We start from the raw sequence: 18496 nt of genomic DNA on the forward strand, positions 1-18496 counted from the left end.
CATTTAGGCATGTGGACACAGTCAAGGGAACCTGCTGAGGGTCAAACAGCATCAGAATGAGGAAGAAAGGCAATTTAAGTGACCGACTGTGGCTCTGGTCCAAATATTTCAGAAACTGCTGATCTGTGCTGGGTCTTTCCAGCACAATCATCTCTGGTTTTTACAGAGAAACATCCAGTGAGCGGCTGTTCTTTGAGTGGCTGCTTCTAGACGACAGAAAGGCGCCATTAAGTCAAATAACCACTTGTTACAACTAAAATGTGCAAAAGATTCAAACCAATTTTATTTATATAGCACCAAATCACAACAACAGTTGCCTCAAGATAAAATCCACCTTTCTCATACCAACAATGAGCTAAATTTATCAAATTCAGTCAAATTCAGGTTTTACGCACTATAACTTTAAACTAGTGACTGGTGTTTTTCCCCATAGATTTTTCTATCATTTCTATCATATCTTCAGTAAACATCCATGTTTTGTATGGCCTATTTTAACATCTCTGCAAGCAAAATGTGTGTTTCTTTGAAGGAAAGAAAACAGGAAGCATGTTTCAGTTAACAACCTTTATTGATTCCCCCTGCATGAAATACAAGTGCGGATTGTCATTGGATGGTTGCCAACTAGTTAGAACAAAAAGTAAAACCCTAAAACTATCACCATAGAGAAATATACATAAAAATATACCTCTGGAAAACTTCATATAGACATTTCCTAACAGCTTATAGTCAGGGCTCAATCAGTAGCAATAAAGACTGGTATGATGTGAACACAGAAGAAAAAACAAAACAAAAACAAGGCCCTGCCCCATCTCACCCAGACACTGGACAGATGGTCATGTTACAGGAAGTATGGCTGACGTGGGGAATGTAGGTTAATATTGCTTTACATAAACACAAGCTAGGTTCAGATTAGCTGGATTTGAACTGACTGCAGACAAACTGAATTCTTTGGCGTTTTATTCAGAGTACTTAAAACCATAAAACCAAAGTCTGAAATGGAAAAAAGAAATAAAAACTAAAAGCGCCTGCCTTTTAACCGTTCTTGCATATAGGATAAGCACCTGAAGAGTCCCTGCTTGTACCCCGATGGCGAGCTAACATTCCTCTCACACAACATGCGTCTGAAACTGGGGTGAAAAATGGACACATTCCTTCAATAAGACTTGAGTGTAAGAAGCATTCGCACTCTCATCTTGAGGCACTGAAAACCCAGTTTCGATCAACACTTTAGGCGGTGCTGAAGAATCTGCGGGACTGAACGAGCGTCATTTCCGGCCTCTCATTGCACCTTTATCATATTTGAGTCACAAAGCCGATTGTTCTGTTCTCAAAATGTGACATCTCCAGATCAGAAATGCCTGACACGAGTCTTCTCAGCTTGTTTGACAATTACGTCTTAAAAAAAACGCACAAATTATGGCTGCTCGTCACGTTCTATGAAAACCAGGACGCTCAGACTTAAATGTCATCGCAAATTGTGAGGATCTGCTTCTGTGAAGTGAAGCCGTCTCTTTCTCCAGCTTCTTAGCAACTCACTGACATAATTAGTGGGCGGGGGAGAGGTGAAGGCGATGGCATTGAACAGGCTCGCTGCTTCTTACTGCAAACACTAACAGAGTGTTTCCACATTTGTAGCTAAATCGTTTAGAGCAGGAAAAAAAAAAAAAAAAGAAGTGTGAGTGACGTGCTGGAATGATGCCTCGACACATTTGAGGAAGATTAAAGAAACGTTTACATGTGTTTAATGCTAAATGTAACAGATCATCGTGTATATTATAAAGTAAAACCATACCACACCCCAGGCTTCCCCCATCAACACAGCTTTAAGATAAACAGCACACAAAAACACAAAGTCTCCTTTCTGCAACGTTACAAGCTGTCAGGAGAGATATGTTGAACTTTAACATTCTCCTGGATGTCCAGCAGTTGGTTGTCCTGTCAACCGCAGCATAAACAATGTGGCTGAGAGAGGAAGCAGGAAAGAAAAAAAAAAAGGAAAGAAAAAATCCCCACGTTGCATGTGACAACTTAGTTCAAGCTATGCTGCTTCTTCACAATACGGTTATCTTCAGAGAAGGGGAGATAGGAGGGTGAAGCAGCAGTGTCTGCGCTCTCTCGCACAGACACGCTGCCGCTCCTGAACACCTCCTTAAAATAAGTCTAAGGAAAAAAAAAACGAAGAAAAAAAAGTGACACCTCGTAGAGGAGGGGGAGGAGAGGTGTGTCAGAGGGAAAGTTGAGGCAGGTTCGATTGTTTGAAGAGGAAATAAAAACGGTGGAAAGGAGAGGAGAGGGGGGTGAGGGTGGGAAAGGGAGGCGTCAGGGATAATGTGACAGTCACTCCTCGTCAGAGCTGCTGCTGTTCTCCAGAGAGTAAACCATGAAGGCCAAATCAGGCCGGGCAGGTACCATGGGGTTACCCGGCTTCACCATCTCGAAGCCCATGTAGTGGAACGTCTTGATGATGGACACTGGAGAGGAAATGAGGGAGAACGCTCAGTGTATTTGTTGAGGTAACATTTAAGCCCTAAAAACTGCAACCAAATCAATTTTGTGCCAACTCCACGTCTCAGAATGTGAAGCTAAACATCTCATTTTTTTTTCCTATGTCTATATCTATTTATCTATCTATCTTATTTCAATAGCAACACTGCTCCATTTAAAGATCTGACACAGGAACACTGGATATTCTATCCATTTTTCTGATAATTCACTGGAGAAAACCTCAAAAAAGTAGTTTTTGTATCTTTTAAGGAGCTGGGATATACTGCTCAAACCAACATATGATAAGGTCTCCTTTTTATTTACACTGAGACTCACACCAGCCTCATATTCTAGCTCAGATTCCTTCTTTAATACTTTTCTAATATAGGAAAATATAATGGAACTGCAAATATTAAATGATCTGAGTTGGAGTGTTAACCTTGACTCTAAGTGGTCCAGTCTTTGTGCATAAGCACCTCTCAGTAAATGATGATTTCATTTATTTAGGCCAAAAAGTCATCCAGACTCACCTGGCCCTGTGTGAAAAAGTAATTGTCCCCTAATCCTAATAACCGGCTGTGCCACCCTTGGCAACAAAAACTGTAATCAAGCGTTTGTGATAACTGGCAATGAGTCTTTTATGGCGCTGTGGAGGAATTTTGGCCCACTGATGTTTGCAGAATTGTTTCGGATCCACCACACTGAGTGGCCTGTTTAAGATCATACCAAAGCATAGGGGGCTTTTTTTCCCCCTTAATAAATGAAACCATTTAAAAATGTTGTATTTACTCTTGTTATCTTTGTCCAAACGTGTAACTGTTAAGAATACACAAACTAGTAGCACTGATAGCGTATGAATACTAGCACTGTATTTATACACTCTTACTATTGGCTGTACACCTGGATAAGGTCTCTGCATCAGTATACAGTGGTTGGCAAAGGCAAATCGTGCTTCAGAAAGAACAAGGGAAGTGCATTTTAAAATAACAGGAGCTCTTACATCGATCCTCTCTGTTTTTATGGAACCACAGGAAGACGTAGTTAACTTTGAGCTTCTCTTCTGCAAACTCAAGCAGCACGGTGAGCCTGTGGATGACATGAACACAGAGATACAGAGTCAGCCGCTAAGCGAGGGAAGAGACGAGTGGGGATGACGCACAGAATATTTTCCCCCCCTCTTTTATATAAGCACTGCAACTTTACATAATAATGCAGTGGCAGCTGCAAAGCTGGCTGTTTTTAGGACTGGCAGGGTGCCTGCACCAGGCAAGGTTACTCTGTCCCACCATTGATTACAGACAAACACAAAGCCAGGCTCTAAAAGCAGAAACGTATTAGCACAGCCTTTTAATTTGTAATAGATTTGAAGCACCATGATAAATAGCTTCTCATAAACAACTTACATCCTGGCATAAAACCTGCTCTGGTGGAGAACACTGGGACAGTATGTCAACATTTCTAAAACTAGACCAACATAAGAAATGTCCCATTTAAGCAGCTTTATGACCCAGAACTCCAGAAGAAGAAGAGCTTGTGTTTTGCTCGTTTTTCTGCTGGACTCAGTAAAATATGAAAGATTCACAAAAGCCATTTCTGTCTTAACAGTGTCCAGTTTTTTCATGTCACGACTTTGTATTCAGTAAGCAAGAAAAATTGTTTCCAGAAAATGTACTCTAACACAAACAATGACAGGTTAATGAACCTAATCTTGTAGTTTCCAACAATAACTAACAATTCAAATATAACAAATGTAGAAAAATGTGTCCTGTGAGGGACCCAAACTCTCCTCTCTCCAGCCTCCAAACTTAAACCTGAACTTCCATTGAAACTAAAAGTGGAATAGGAAGAGGCAAAAACAATGTTTTGCATTATGCTTAAAATGCTTCTACACATCTGAGGCAAAGCTGAAAATGACTCAGAAATTTCTTCCTGATGAGACAGTTTAGAGTTTTAACAACAGCAAATAAAAAGCAGGGTGGCTTCTTATTAAACCACAATAAAATGAGGAAAGTTGGAACTTAAAAGATCGTCTTATAAACTCTGTTCTCCTTTATTAAAGTCACATTTTATTGTCAAAGAACAGTGTTGGTCAGGTCTGGCATTTTGTGCTTTTCTAACAATATCCCTCTTGAACTTACCCCTCCTTGCTGCCCTCCACCAAAGGTCCAGCAGGAATCTCCAGAAAGAGGCTGTCTCCTGATAGAGCTGTATCCCAGGCGGCTGAGCGGCGCTCGCTCAGCTGGTAGTGGAAGCGGAGCAGAGTAGAGCTCCCACTCACTGAAGAGGCCTGAGTCACAGTTAACTTTTCATCCTGGAGGCACAGGGAGGAAGAAGAGATTTAGAATAGATCCTAATCCAGCTTTGTGAAACCAGAGTGAGATGCTATATGATACACTTTCTAAGGACAATAAACACAAACACCACCCCCACCCGGTTCCTCCATAAAGGGGCATATTTTCAAGCTCCTACTCTGTTTTTTTGGGAATCTGAGTTCTAGCAGGAATATCACATCCACGCGTACACATCTTTATCCTGGCTGTGCATGCCAACGTTTTGAAAGTTTGAGGGGTGAACGAAAGCTGAAACATCAAACTGCAGCACACGCCTCCAGCTGTGGTGTCACTTTTGGTGCGAGGGTGAAGCAGCAAGTGTAAACATGCCAGGAGGCTGAAAGCTTGGCAAAAGTCTGAAGAAGACTTCTCTCTGTCTGAGAACTGTGCTGAAATGAAACCAGTTAAAGAGGAAGTGGTTAAAGAAGCAGCAGACAAGTGTGATCTTCTGTGAACTAGCAAACCATTTGTCTTTACCAACAAGTTAGTGGCGCACAGATCTTTGTTTCATGAAACTGAAACTAAACCAAAGCATGGCAAACAGCAAAGGTAAAGTCTTGGTTCGTTTTTTAATAGCTGCCCTTCACAAGATGCTGTCCATTTCAGGACCTTTGATCAGCAGCGTCACTCTAAATAGTCATGCATGACTCTCGTGTGCCGAAATAGAAGTGAAAGTGTGAACGCGTTCAGCATTCTGTGCTGTTGCTGAAGCAGTAATATTAGAAAGGGCTGCACACTCTGCACAGATGAAGATGTTAATGACAGTTTGTGACTGATCTGCCTGATCCTAAAGCTCTAATCCTCCTGAGAGTCAGTCACATGTCTGGGGAGCAACCTGACATACACACAAATACTGTTGTTTCCTCTCTATTGTTTGTGAGTTTGTGTGCAACCCCACCCAAGAAGTTCACAAATATGAGACAGCTATAAAAGTATACATTTTCACTTGGGTGCTTTTTTGTGTTCTGCATGGCAAACATACCATTTGAGCATGTCCGGGGGAGAGAGGACTACAATAATTTTGTTAAATCCACTGCAGGTGCAGACGAGCAGATTAAAGGATTTTTTTTTAGCTTTAAATAAAACAACTTTGGGAAATGAGGGTATAACTCGTTAGACAGGCGCTCCTGTGTTTGGCTCAGTGAGTCAGAAATGACCTTGAGCGGTGAAGCACTTAACAGTTATGACAGAAAAGCTTATAGTGAATTACAGCAACACGTGCCAACCCTTTCCCCCAGTGTTTACCCCCTAAACCCCATTCAGTTTTATTAAACCCAATTTAATCTGAAATAAAGACCCTGATGACTAATGTAGGACTCTCACCACAGCAGCATTAAGAGGCTGATATTTTGCATGCATTATGGCAGCGGTCTCCAACCTTTTTTGCGCCACAGACCGGTTTATGCCCGACAATATTTTCACGGACCGGCCTTTAAGGTGTCGCGGGAAAATACAACAAAATAAAACTAGTACCGGTACTGAAAAAAAAGATGATTTATTCATAACACACGTGAAAAGACCCAGGAAAACAGAGTTAACGATAAAAACGATAACAAAATAACGCTGAAAACCCATAAAAACCCTGAAAACCATACATTTCACACCTGAGCCTCAACTCTCGCGGCCCGGTACCAAACGACTCACGGACTGGTACCGGTCCGAGGCCCGGGGGTTGGGGACCGCTGCATTATGGCACCACTTTGCATGTGTGTTGGTTAGAGTGGCCACATGTGGAGAAGATGATTTACAAAATTGGACTATAGCTCTGTGTGAAATATTGAGGACCTTCACCTTGTGCAGTAGCACGCCGAGAGAGTGATCCCTGACCGTCCCTCGCCCACCCGGGATCTTCAGCTGTGGGTGAGGGGCATCAGGAGCACCACAGAGGCCCCGGAGCCTGAGGGATGGAGCATGGCATCAGAGACCCCCCTAACCAGGAACTGCAGAGAGAAGCATGGAGAAACATTTTTCAATACTCGTGTAAATTTAAAAAAACAAAAAAAAAAAAAAACAATTTTGTATAAATTTATACAACTGCCACAAAATAGTGAGAAGGAAATGTTTTCAAGACATATGTTTCCTGCCTTAAAGTTCTTGTTTACTGTGACTGTACTTCACAGAAACTTAAATGAAGAGCTGCAAACCTGCCAAACTAAACTGGATGGAAACGATTGGCGCTCTTCGATCTACCCTTATACCTGACAGAGCAAAACAGAAACCATCAGCGAATGAGGAGAAACCAGAGTGCATTATTAAAATCTGCAGAGTGACTAATCACCAAGACCACAGCTAGATAAATGAAGTTTTATGGGAATGCTTTCACGCACTTACAACACTGCAGGGCATCTCTAACTCAGACAGACAGAAGTGAAACTTGGGCACTCATGACTAATGGCTAATGATCCACTGCTGATGTAAACCTCTTAGCTTGTTACTTCACACACACCTTATTTTAACTTCATTAAGCATGTTCATATAACTAGCAACTATGAAGCACCTGTAGCAACAAGCTCGCAGAACGAGATTTAGCACGATACTGCCCGCTCGTTTGTTGGATCCATTTAAAGCCAGGGATGTCAAACCTGCTGCCCAGGGGCGAGAAGTGGTTACTGGAAAGCCTTGTGAAGTGTGATTCAGCATTTAATTACTCAACACGCTTAGTAGACACACTGGAATGTGGAAAACCTGACACTGCTGACATTTATTAATTTTTTTAAAAACGTATTCTACCTCAGAGATGTTAGGCTCATTAAAAATGAGGACGCTTCATTCCAACTTCTGATCAGATATCAGTGTAAAAATCCATCAGCTATAATCTTCACTGTGAAGAATTATGCCTGATGCTGCTATAAACATTGCTTTACTAACTTTACAAATTAAAAGCTAAAGAAATAATAAAATATAGCAGAATAATGAGTTGAACAGGCCTGATATAAATGTGGTAACATTTTTGCATTTGTCTCACTTACAGCAACCAAATATTAGCAACGCTTTTGTCTTTTCCTGAGGCTCCTCACACAGTCGGTATAAATGAAATCAGCTTGTGACAGGTCATGTTACTGCAAGCACAACAAGCATTTCCCAACAAGTGTCACCAGTGTCCTTCTACTGTACTTCACGCTGTTATAATGAGCTACTTCAAGGTCATCTGATATTTGCTGTGCTAGTTTCTCTTCATTCAGTAAGGCCTCAGTCACACAGGCATAGAGTCTGGTCTGCAGCACCCTGGCAACCAGTGGTTGCTATGGAAGAATGAATTCTGACATGTGATTACTGGAGGTTGCTAGCAGTTTCTGGGTGCAACTAGTTGTAAAGATGGTGCTTCACCAGAAACCCAGAACTGAACTTTGCCTTTATACAGTTTTCCCCATATAGGTTCTCATGCATGTGGCCAAATAAAGTAAGTTTTAACATTTCTTTGAGGTTTGGAAAAAAGAGAAACTTAAATTACATAATTAAACATAGCTTAACAGAAACTCCTACAGTCGTTTTTGTATATTTGCATCAAACTCAGAAGCAGAAACAGCCTGACTGCAACACTGTGGCCTTTAACCTGAGACTCAGTGGTCTGCATGGTTATATATAGAAAGTTCTTCACTGCTTCAAACCTGTTACCACAATTCAAAGTAGAGCAGGGCGATATGACCAAAAGTATTTATCACGATATACATTTGAAAATTTGCGATAACGATATAACTGACACTACAGGGAGTGCAGAATTATTAGGCAAGTTGTATTTTTGAGGAATAATTTTATTATTGAACAACAACCATGTTCTCAATGAACCCAAAAAACTCATTAATATCAAAGCTGAATGTTTTTGGAAGTAGTTTTTAGTTTGTTTTTAGTTTTAGCTATTTTAGGGGGATATCTGTGTGTGCAGGTGACTATTACTGTGCATAATTATTAGGCAACTTAACAAAAAACAAATATATACCCATTTCAATTATTTATTTTTACCAGTGAAACCAATATAACATCTCCACATTCACAAATATACATTTCTGACATTCAAAAACAAAACAAAAACAAATCAGCGACCAATATAGCCACCTTTCTTTGCAAGGACACTCAAAAGCCTGCCATCCATGGATTCTGTCAGTGTTTTGATCTGTTCACCATCAACATTGCGTGCAGCAGCAACCACAGCCTCCCAGACACTGTTCAGAGAGGTGTACTGTTTTCCCTCCTTGTAAATCTCACATTTGATGATGGACCACAGGTTCTCAATGGGGTTCAGATCAGGTGAACAAGGTGGCCATGTCATTAGTTTTTCTTCTTTTATACCCTTTCTTGCCAGCCACGCTGTGGAGTACTTGGACGCGTGTGATGGAGCATTGTCCTGCATGAAAATCATGTTTTTCTTGAAGGATGCAGACTTCTTCCTGTACCACTGCTTGAAGAAGGTGTCTTCCAGAAACTGGCAGTAGGACTAGGAGTTGAGCTTGACTCCATCCTCAACCCGAAAAGGCCCCACAAGCTCATCTTTGATGATACCAGCCCAAACCAGTACTCCACCTCCACCTTGCTGGCGTCTGAGTCGGACTTTCAGCCTTTCTTACCTTGGCCATGTCTCTGAGTATTGCACACCTTGTGCTTTTGGGCATTCCAGTGATGTTGCAGCTCTGAAATATGGCCAAACTGGTGGCAAGTGGCATCTTGGCAGCTGCACGCTTGACTTTTCTCAGTTCATGGGCAGTTATTTTGCGCCTTGGTTTTTCCACACACTTCTTGCGACCCTGTTGACTATTTTGAATGAAACGCTTGATTGTTTGATGATCACGCTTCAGAAGCGTTGCAATTTTGAGACTGCTGCATCCCTCTGCAAGATATCTCACTATTTTTGACTTTTCTGAGCCTGTCAAGTCCTTCTTTTGACCCATTTTGCCAATGGAAAGGAAGTTGCCTAATAATTATGCACACCTGATATAGGGTGTTGATGTCATTAGACCACACCCCTTCTCATTACAGAGATGCACATCACCTAATATGCTTAATTGGTAGTAGGCTTTCGAGCCTATACAGCTTGGAGTAGGACAACATGCATGAAGAGGATGATGTGGACAAAATACTCATTTGCCTAATAATTCTGCACTCCCTGTACACAAAATACTTTACAACTCCACAACTTTATTAGTGCAAAAAAAACCAAACAAAACCCATGAATGTATTTTCACTTACACAAGCAGCTTTTTTTAAGTGCATTAAAGTTATATAAAAAATTTGCAGTGCAAATGTAAATTCCTTGTTGACAGTTTAACCAAAAGGCATTTCCAGTGGAAATTGTCCAACATATCCTCAGCATAACCATGTATAATATCCACAAAACTTAAAAAGGTTATACACATACAATACGGTAATATTATGTTGAAGCACAGTACGTATCACTCCGCGAGGCTCCTGCCTACGATAGCCGTAATGCTCCGACAATCCATCAAGCGGTGCGGCTTTGTAGCTTAGCAAAGTCGTACTGAAACATTTGACAAATTTCCGAGCGCCGTGTACGACATAAAATCGTTTCGAGGTCAGTAAACACAATCAGAATTCATACATAAGGCACACGGGATTATAAGGGGCACTGTCGATTTTCAGAAAACTCAAAGGATTGATTTTAAGTGTGCCATATTTTCCAAAAAATACGGTAATAACAACGGCCCACTAGCATGCTCTACCAAAAATAGTGCTTTGTTGTGTATCTGATGGACGAAAGCTAAACCAGTTCCACACCACTGAAGTTGCAGCATTTTTACAAACCAATTCTGGTTCATCCGTTTCATTAAACGCTCTTCTCATTCAGCGTCGCCGCCATGTGCATATGTAAACAAAGGCACTGCGCATGCGCGTTTTACCCAGATTTTATCGCGATATTTCATTTTCTTATCATTGCCTAACATTATACCGGTATTACCGTGAACGGTATGTGATATGGCCCAGCCCTAATTCAAAGTAAATTAAAATCACAAATGTCTGAATATCAATCATGTGATGCAAACCAGCTACAAACTCTTAAATTGCTCGTATTGAGCTCCAGTTCATGGACTCTCCTCCACGGGCTGTTTGTTTACAGCGAGTCTGTCACTGACAGAATTAAAGCCGATGATTTATTACAGCTTCAAAGAGCCACCACATGCAGTGGAGGGAATGTATCATAAATAAGCGCATGATCTGTAAACACCTCTGCAAATAGCCTTCATGGCTTTCGGAAACAAGCATGGTCTGCGTTTCGAGTTACAGTCGTGCATCTCACACCAGACGTTGGCAGACGGCCGGCGCTGCCAGAGTCGGGCTGGGACACGGGGAGGGCTCCCGGTCCTCATGGCGTCAAACTTTAGGTAGACAGCTATGCAACAGCGCCTGACTCAATTCTGTCCCCGATTGCCAGTGAAACCTGACACGTTCTCTCTTAAACATGCATCAGATGGACTGATCTGTTTGCAAGTATACACACATATCCAAGTCATGTGCAACAGAACAGTCACATGTATCAAACAAGCATGTGCCTTTCATGAGAGGGAGGTGCCACAGTTTCCCTGCAGACCAAACAGGTTACCCCCACGACCTGATGTACAGAGCTACAGAGCAATGGAAAACAAAGCGTATTATGCCTGTTCATGTCTGCTGCACACACCCTCTGTTTGCTCGTCTCATTATTTGTGCTTAGCTGTGCACAGGAAATGTGCCAGTGCATTATAGTGGGTAAAATTTTAGGACCCTCTAACTGGAGGTTACTCAGTTTCTTTAAATAATCGTTACGTAATCTATAAAAATTGGTCATAGACTCTTCATCAATAGAGCATGTCGATTCCACAGAAACAAAACTGATACCGACTGTATTTGGGTCAACAGGTAGGACACAGATGGAGGGAGAGAGAGCAAGATGCCAAGGCAGGCTTCTTTTTCCATCTTCCCTTTCAGACAGTCTGCCCTTGATGGAAATGCCAGCTTGTTTTGAAAGCCAACGCTCTTGTCCTCTGACATTTCAGCCACACTCTAAACACCCTCCTCTACACCCTCCTATCCCAATATGCCACTCAAGCTGAAGGGCTGTGGCCTTTAGTCGTCTCCCAACAAATCACAAGTGACAAAAACACCATTTAGTTTACATTTTTCCAGAAGGTTGACTTTATGCTCTGTAGACCATTAATGTGAAGACTGAGCACGTTCACAAGCCTGTGCTGCATTAAGTTGCTAGTGAGGATCATCTGTGTATTGCAGAGAGATGCGTTATCATCATTTTGGCAGGACTGGTGAGAGTATGTTTGTATTCAAGAGAATTTATTATTTTATTTTTAAAGCGGATGAACGCTTGCACTGCCAGTTTGCGCTTCCTGAGGTGCAAGTTGTTATGAGAACTGATTCAGGTGAATTGTTTCACGGGGATGAATACCTCGGGTTGGACAGGCAGTTGATCCAGAGTTTGGCTAAAAGCCAAAAAACACACAACTCAACCAAAACAGGAAGCTTTCTGGCAGGTCCTCCAAGAAGCCCAAGACACACCAAACCAACTTTTAACGCTGTAATTACAAGATTAGTCATGGAAAACGACTCGACTCAAATCCACACTGAACATAAACAAGCTTCCTGGCTCCAGAAAAGCTTTGGGAAAGGGCTTTAGGTCTTACACATGGACAACTATTTACTGTAGGAAAATAAGGACAGTCCTTAGACTTTTGCCGACACCAGTAAGTCTGTCAGAGCAACATGTCGGAGAAATATCGAGAAACAGGAAAGGCACACGTGCTCTGAAACGTCAGCGTGAAAGGAGGCGTCTCTGCCAAAACATAGAACTGACCCCTGCACCTAAACTGTATGTGCTGAAGCGGTGCTAGAAACTTCAGATTTAACCCAAGATTCATTTTAAATGGTGTATTATCTATATAGATGTCTGTACCCCATTTCTCGGTAACAGTTGGACCAATCTCAATAACCTTTTCTGCAAACATCATGAAAAACAAACCTGAATTGCGATGATTTTCTGAGAATGCGTTCTTAAGTTCTGTTTGTTTCACATGTTACTTCCCTACGTGCGCAACTTAACAGTCATCAAATTGTTGGTCAAGTTACTACTGAATACAAAATGAACCTTGATTTGTTTTGGCTCTCAGACTGTTAAAAGCAATCTGGGCTGAACATCTAAACAGTCATTTACTGTAATCTATCAGATTGTCCCGTGTCTTAAAGGTAGAGCTATGATACTCACAAGTCTTATCTTGCACAGTATTTTTTACCAGATTTCCTTCCTGGTTTCAGATATGCTGGAGTTACGGGTATACCATCTCTTTTCCCATCTCACTGTCTAAAGTGCTTGAAGCTCAGAATATCATACAGCACTTTGTGCATTACAGTTATGTGTAAAAAAAAAAAAAAATTTAAAAATTAAAAATTAGCTGCTCTGCTAGCAGCAGCCCCTTCTGTGTTTCTGACTGGTCATATGATGTCACACCTCCTCTTATAGAAACTACACTGGGAAATCATGGGTTCATTTATCGATCACCTTTGTCTGACTGCTGCCTTCAGTTCTGATTTTAGGGTGGGAAAGCCAGAAAAGTGAATAAATCCTGGGTATGTTGAACATGTTTCATAGTAAAATCATCAGACAAACAGTGAAGTACAGTGGAGACATAAATGTAACGTTTTTGTTACTCAGGAACACGACACATAAGGTCAATATTTAACCACAGTTCAAAACAGAGCTGAAGGACACAATCCGAACAATCAGAAGATTTTAGCTTGTTATATTAACAAGATAACAGATATATTAATGAATGCATCTGCTGATGATAATGACAGGATGTGCATTTGAGATGAGATAGGCATTCAGATACAAGTGTAAAAGCCTGTATCTGCACTAGCAGCTCTGCAACACTGAATGCAAGCATTGCAGTTGCTTAAAGATGACCCATTATGCTAATTTTCTGCTCCACATTTTTTATTGTTGGATTAGAGTACCTTTGGATGATTCACAGTTTAAATAATTCTTATTTATCTCACACCGGGCCTTGGAGCAGCTCTACAGTTCAGTGTGAAACAAGATGTCCTGGCTCCTCGACCTTCAATCCTTAAGCAACTGAGCTATTTTAACCAGAAAAATGACAGTGGGCCCATTTATGTTTTATACAAATCATTATTAAATTCTATCTTGATTTATCATACTTGTAGTGTTGTCTTTATCCATGACAAATGGTCTTAAATGTTCAGAATGACATACAAAACTGAACCATGACTAAAGGGAAAAGTATGCATGCTCATGCCTGTTGTGCAAGCAGTTTGACATAAAACATCAACTCAATTATCCAACAGCAAAAAGGGTGTTTCTGCTTCAAAAGACTTGAGGGCATTTGTGTATTGGATGGGTATCTCATTAAGTGCCTGCCTTTCTGCTACTACAGTATTTCTGTGGCTGACAGAGAGCGCACAGACTGCAGCTGAATCAGAGGGACTTTGAGACCCCTTTCATGACAGAAAACACCAGCAGCCACTTTATCAAACCATATCTATAATCAGACCTTTTACTTTTGATTTCAACTACAGACCTGTAAAGTTTTATGATACAGTCACAGTCACAAAAATCAGTTGATCTACAAGTCAACAGACCAACACAAACATCCACCAAAGTATTTGAGATTGTGCCAGCAGTCAAAGGCATCTACAGGACCACAAGTTCTCTCAACGATATACAGCCGCACAAGGTGAAATCAATACCAGCCATGCAAGTGGGGCTGGTAACAAACCTGAACAAACCATTGGTCCTAATATGAAGCCTCAAAATAACCGTTTTTTCCCCGTCACCATCATATCTGATGAGACATGGGTGGATCTTCGGGGTGGGGCTGAGAACACAGAAAAATAAATACTACATACACATAATTTTATTGACACTTGCAATAATAATATATTTATTAGTGTAGGTAAAGGCAGAGCATTTTCCAATGAGCCACTCTCACTGACATACTTGCATATTTGAAATGTGAATCTAACGAAAAAAGGTGTCCGCAGCTGCAAGAGCATAATATCCAGTGACACCATAAATCAAGAAAATGCAATAGCTAACAACTGACTGCCACTAGCCAATGAGCATATTGTGGATAATCCAACTTTCTGACATTTAAAATGCCCAAAATTTAATGAATCAGCTTTTTTTTTTTTTTTTTTTTACTCAGTGTGACCCCCCCAAAAATGACATTAGCACAGGGCTGGGCAACTCCAGGCCTCGAGGGCCGGTGTCCTGCAGGTTTTAGATGGTTTTAGATGTGTGATCCAACACAGCCGATTCAAATGGCTAAATTACCTCCTCAACATGTCCTGAAGTTCTCCAGATGCTTGGTAACAAACTAATCATGTGATTCAGGTGTGTTGACCCAGAGTAATATCCAAAACCTGCAGGACACCGGCCCTCGAGGCCTGGAGTTGCCCACCCCCGCATTAGCTGGGGGTGTAATTAAGCTGTAATTAATAAACAAATTAAGCAACCTTTCTCATCACAATCTCCATCTTCAATCTCATGCTTAGTCCAGCCAACAGTTCAAACCCTGTGGGTAACAGGCTGACAGTGACTGGTAAAATACTCCATGCTTAAATCTGAGAAGCGAGCACAAGCAAAGCAAAAAAATAAAAATCTTGCGTGACAAATTAAGAATAATAACTGCTACTTATTACTGCTAAATGACCTATGTGATTAAGCATTTCATCTCCAACTGCTTCAAAACCATCAATGTCTGTTTCATGCTGGCAGTTAGGAATTCGTCCTGTTTATGTAACCAACTCCCTGCGGACAACTATAAAACCGGCGGCTGTTAAAGCCAGATGTCAGCTGATGCTGCTTGGCACAGTTTTGGCTTTGTTACGAAATATTGAACATGACTGATCCAGGATATACCAGCAAACAGCGCAGAGCCCAGAACCACTGAATTAAAAAGGCACTTAGTGCACTCAGGTAGCACAGGTTAGAAAGTCCAGCCGTTTCCGAGTGAATGCACTCCTAGACACTTTCCACATGCAGATTCCATTGATTCTTGGGAAGTGAACCAGGGGAGAGAATGGGGTTATGCAACTGCTCTAATGTAGGCCAGTGCATGCCTTCTGCTGACGAGGCCATAGCAGTCAGAGAGCTAATATAGTCACTGCTCTGGCTCACAGCATCAATGGACCTCTGCCTTCTCCCTGCTCTGCGTGTCAGATGATAAACACACAGGACAAAAACAGGCCTTGTTTCGCTCTCTTTTTGTTTGAGGGCAGAGGCATACAAAGAAAACACACAGGCTACAATTAAATGCTGCAAATGCTCATTTAACCAAAAGGTCAAATAGTTATTTAACGTCTAACATTGTAATCACTCCCAACAAGGGTTAAACAGGTGGGTGCTGCATAACAAAAGACAAGACACCAAATCCCTGTAGGACTATGATGATGCAATAGCAGGAACATAAGGTGCAAAACACCACCAGTGTAAACACTCACTGAACAGCCACTGTACTACACACTCCAGATAAAGTGAAGATAATATAATTCTCTTAGCGCTTGCATATCACTATGCACACAGAGGTGGGGAAAACCAGGCACAAACAAAACCACACACGCTGCCACTAATTGTTATTTTTATTTTTGATAAAGTCAAAATAACTGTCCAGACTTCCCACAGTTCAGTGAGACTTAGCTGACACCCTGGCAGTCTACACAGAAATAAATCAGTGCATGTGTTGGGTAATAAGGAAAAATATCAGAGTTCATGAAAGAAAAACAAGAAGAAAAAAAAACAGTAGTATCTCCAATACATGGTTTGTCCACCAGAGAGCACTGATTATTTTCCAGCTAAAAGGCATCTTGCTTCCTATAAATCTGCTCAGTTACTTAATAGTAGGTGAACTCCCCATTAGGAAAAATGTCATGAGGTTCCCCCAATAAAGACCTTATCAGCTTATAAAACGAGATGTTTCTATTATTCAATTAAAACAGTGATATTATTAGAAGTGGAGGAAAACTAAGTCATCTAAATGATTCTAGGATTGGAAACAGCAAATATCCAAATAAATAATTAGCTGGAAAAATGCCTTCAATAATCTGTTAGGGCTACTAACTTTCTACTGAAATAAGGTGAGGAGTACATTACATCCGGAAATGTAATCACTTAAGGAGTTGGATTAAAAAATTAATATGAACTATATGAAATCTGTGAACCAACTAAAATAGTCTGGGTCTGGCTGTTTGTTTGTTTTTTTAAGAAAATTTCACAGTTGGAGCTCATTAACTTCTAGCGACTAAGGAAGAAACACTAAGCACAAAACACAAATTTAAAAAAAAAAAAAAAAGGTGCAGATGCAGGCCTATATTTCCTATATTTTCAATAACAAGAATCAACTTGTTTGCTCCCGGAAGAAAGCTAAAAAGTGGTGTAAGGGGGCTTTCACGGCCTTAAAGACCTCCACCTCCAACAATAAAACAGCGTACAATTGAATTCACGTATAACTCACAGTTAGTGGATGCTTACCTGCTTTATACAGCGGGAAAAATACCGTGTAAATGTGGCATAAAGCAGCTTTAACACTGTTAGAAACGTCTGGGTGAACTTGTCCTGCTTATTTTTTAAAGACGGTAATAAAATTCGCCATTAACCTGCTCGGTAAATATCATAAACCTAAAACCTTCAGCTCCTTGTGTTTACAGTGGCTCGACATCTGTCAGGGGAATCATTTCTAGATGCTTCCAGCCTTGCTAACTGAGCTCCGTGCTAACTAGTTGGTTGTTTGTTTGTTTTTGTTTTACAAACTAAGCGCCTTTAACACAGAGACAGCGTTAATATGAGCAGCTGACAGCAGCGCAAACATCTGCTTTCAGTATGTCGATAAAGAAAAACAAACATCCTCATACCTTTCCTCGGTGTTCAACATGATGGCTTCGAGGAAACGCGGATATTTACTTCTTTTATGACAACCGAAGCAATCACTGTTCAACAAAAACTCCGCAGATGTATTCACCATTCGGGGACTCGGAGCAAACTTGGTGTTTGTTAAGTCTGTAGTTCCACTTTCTGTAGATGAAACCACCACCCGACGGTACAACTACACTGCTGCAGCCCGCAAACGAAACACGGCGCTTTTATAGTCGCGCGAGGCATCATGGGTATTCTTCGCAGGTTTTTTTCCCCCCAGCTCAACAAAAACAAAGTGAACAAACCGACAAAAACAGACTAAAGCGCCGAATAAAACTAATCACGGATGAAATTAAATGAGAGTCGTGATGTGTCATTTCTGTTTCTTTGTTTTTATTCTGCTTCCTTCCCTTAATTCACCTTTTTTGTAAGACATAGGCCAAAGAGCCGAGGAGCAATTTTAGCAATATTCCTCAAGTTTTCTCACTTGTTACTTATCTTTCCTAAGACATTTTAAGTTTTTCACATATGGATGTTTTAAAGAAGACTTTTAACGTCCTTACACGCCTATAGATCTGTCTAAAAAGTATTCGCCCTATTTTCTTCTTTCTTTTCTGTTGGAAATTAAGCTTAGTTACGTGTTTCAGATCATCAAACAAATTTTAATTCTAAACAAATATAACCTGAGTAAATACAAAATGCAGTTTCTAAATAATGATTTTATTTATTAAGGAAAAATCTCTACCTACCTATGCAGACCTACCTAGCTATATATAACAAGCTAGGTAGGTCTGTCATTGCACAGTCGTACCTAGTA

General features: G+C 40.9%; 1 protein-coding gene across 1 annotated transcript; it reads right to left on the reverse strand.

Annotated features, from left to right (window-relative positions):
• Positions 1–549: 549 nt before the first annotated feature.
• oaz2a (ornithine decarboxylase antizyme 2a) lies at positions 550–17901 on the reverse strand. The gene is given in 6 exon segments (XM_082538560.1): positions 550–2471; positions 3485–3570; positions 4623–4795; positions 6606–6686; positions 6688–6754; positions 17679–17901. Coding segments are annotated over 6 exon segments (651 nt in total). The 5' UTR covers positions 17789–17901; the 3' UTR covers positions 550–2337.
• Positions 17902–18496: the final 595 nt, after the last annotated feature.

This window comes from Aulonocara stuartgranti (genome assembly GCF_965226115.1).
Source record: "Aulonocara stuartgranti genome assembly, chromosome: 7".
NCBI classification, from domain to species: domain Eukaryota; kingdom Metazoa; phylum Chordata; class Actinopteri; order Cichliformes; family Cichlidae; genus Aulonocara; species Aulonocara stuartgranti.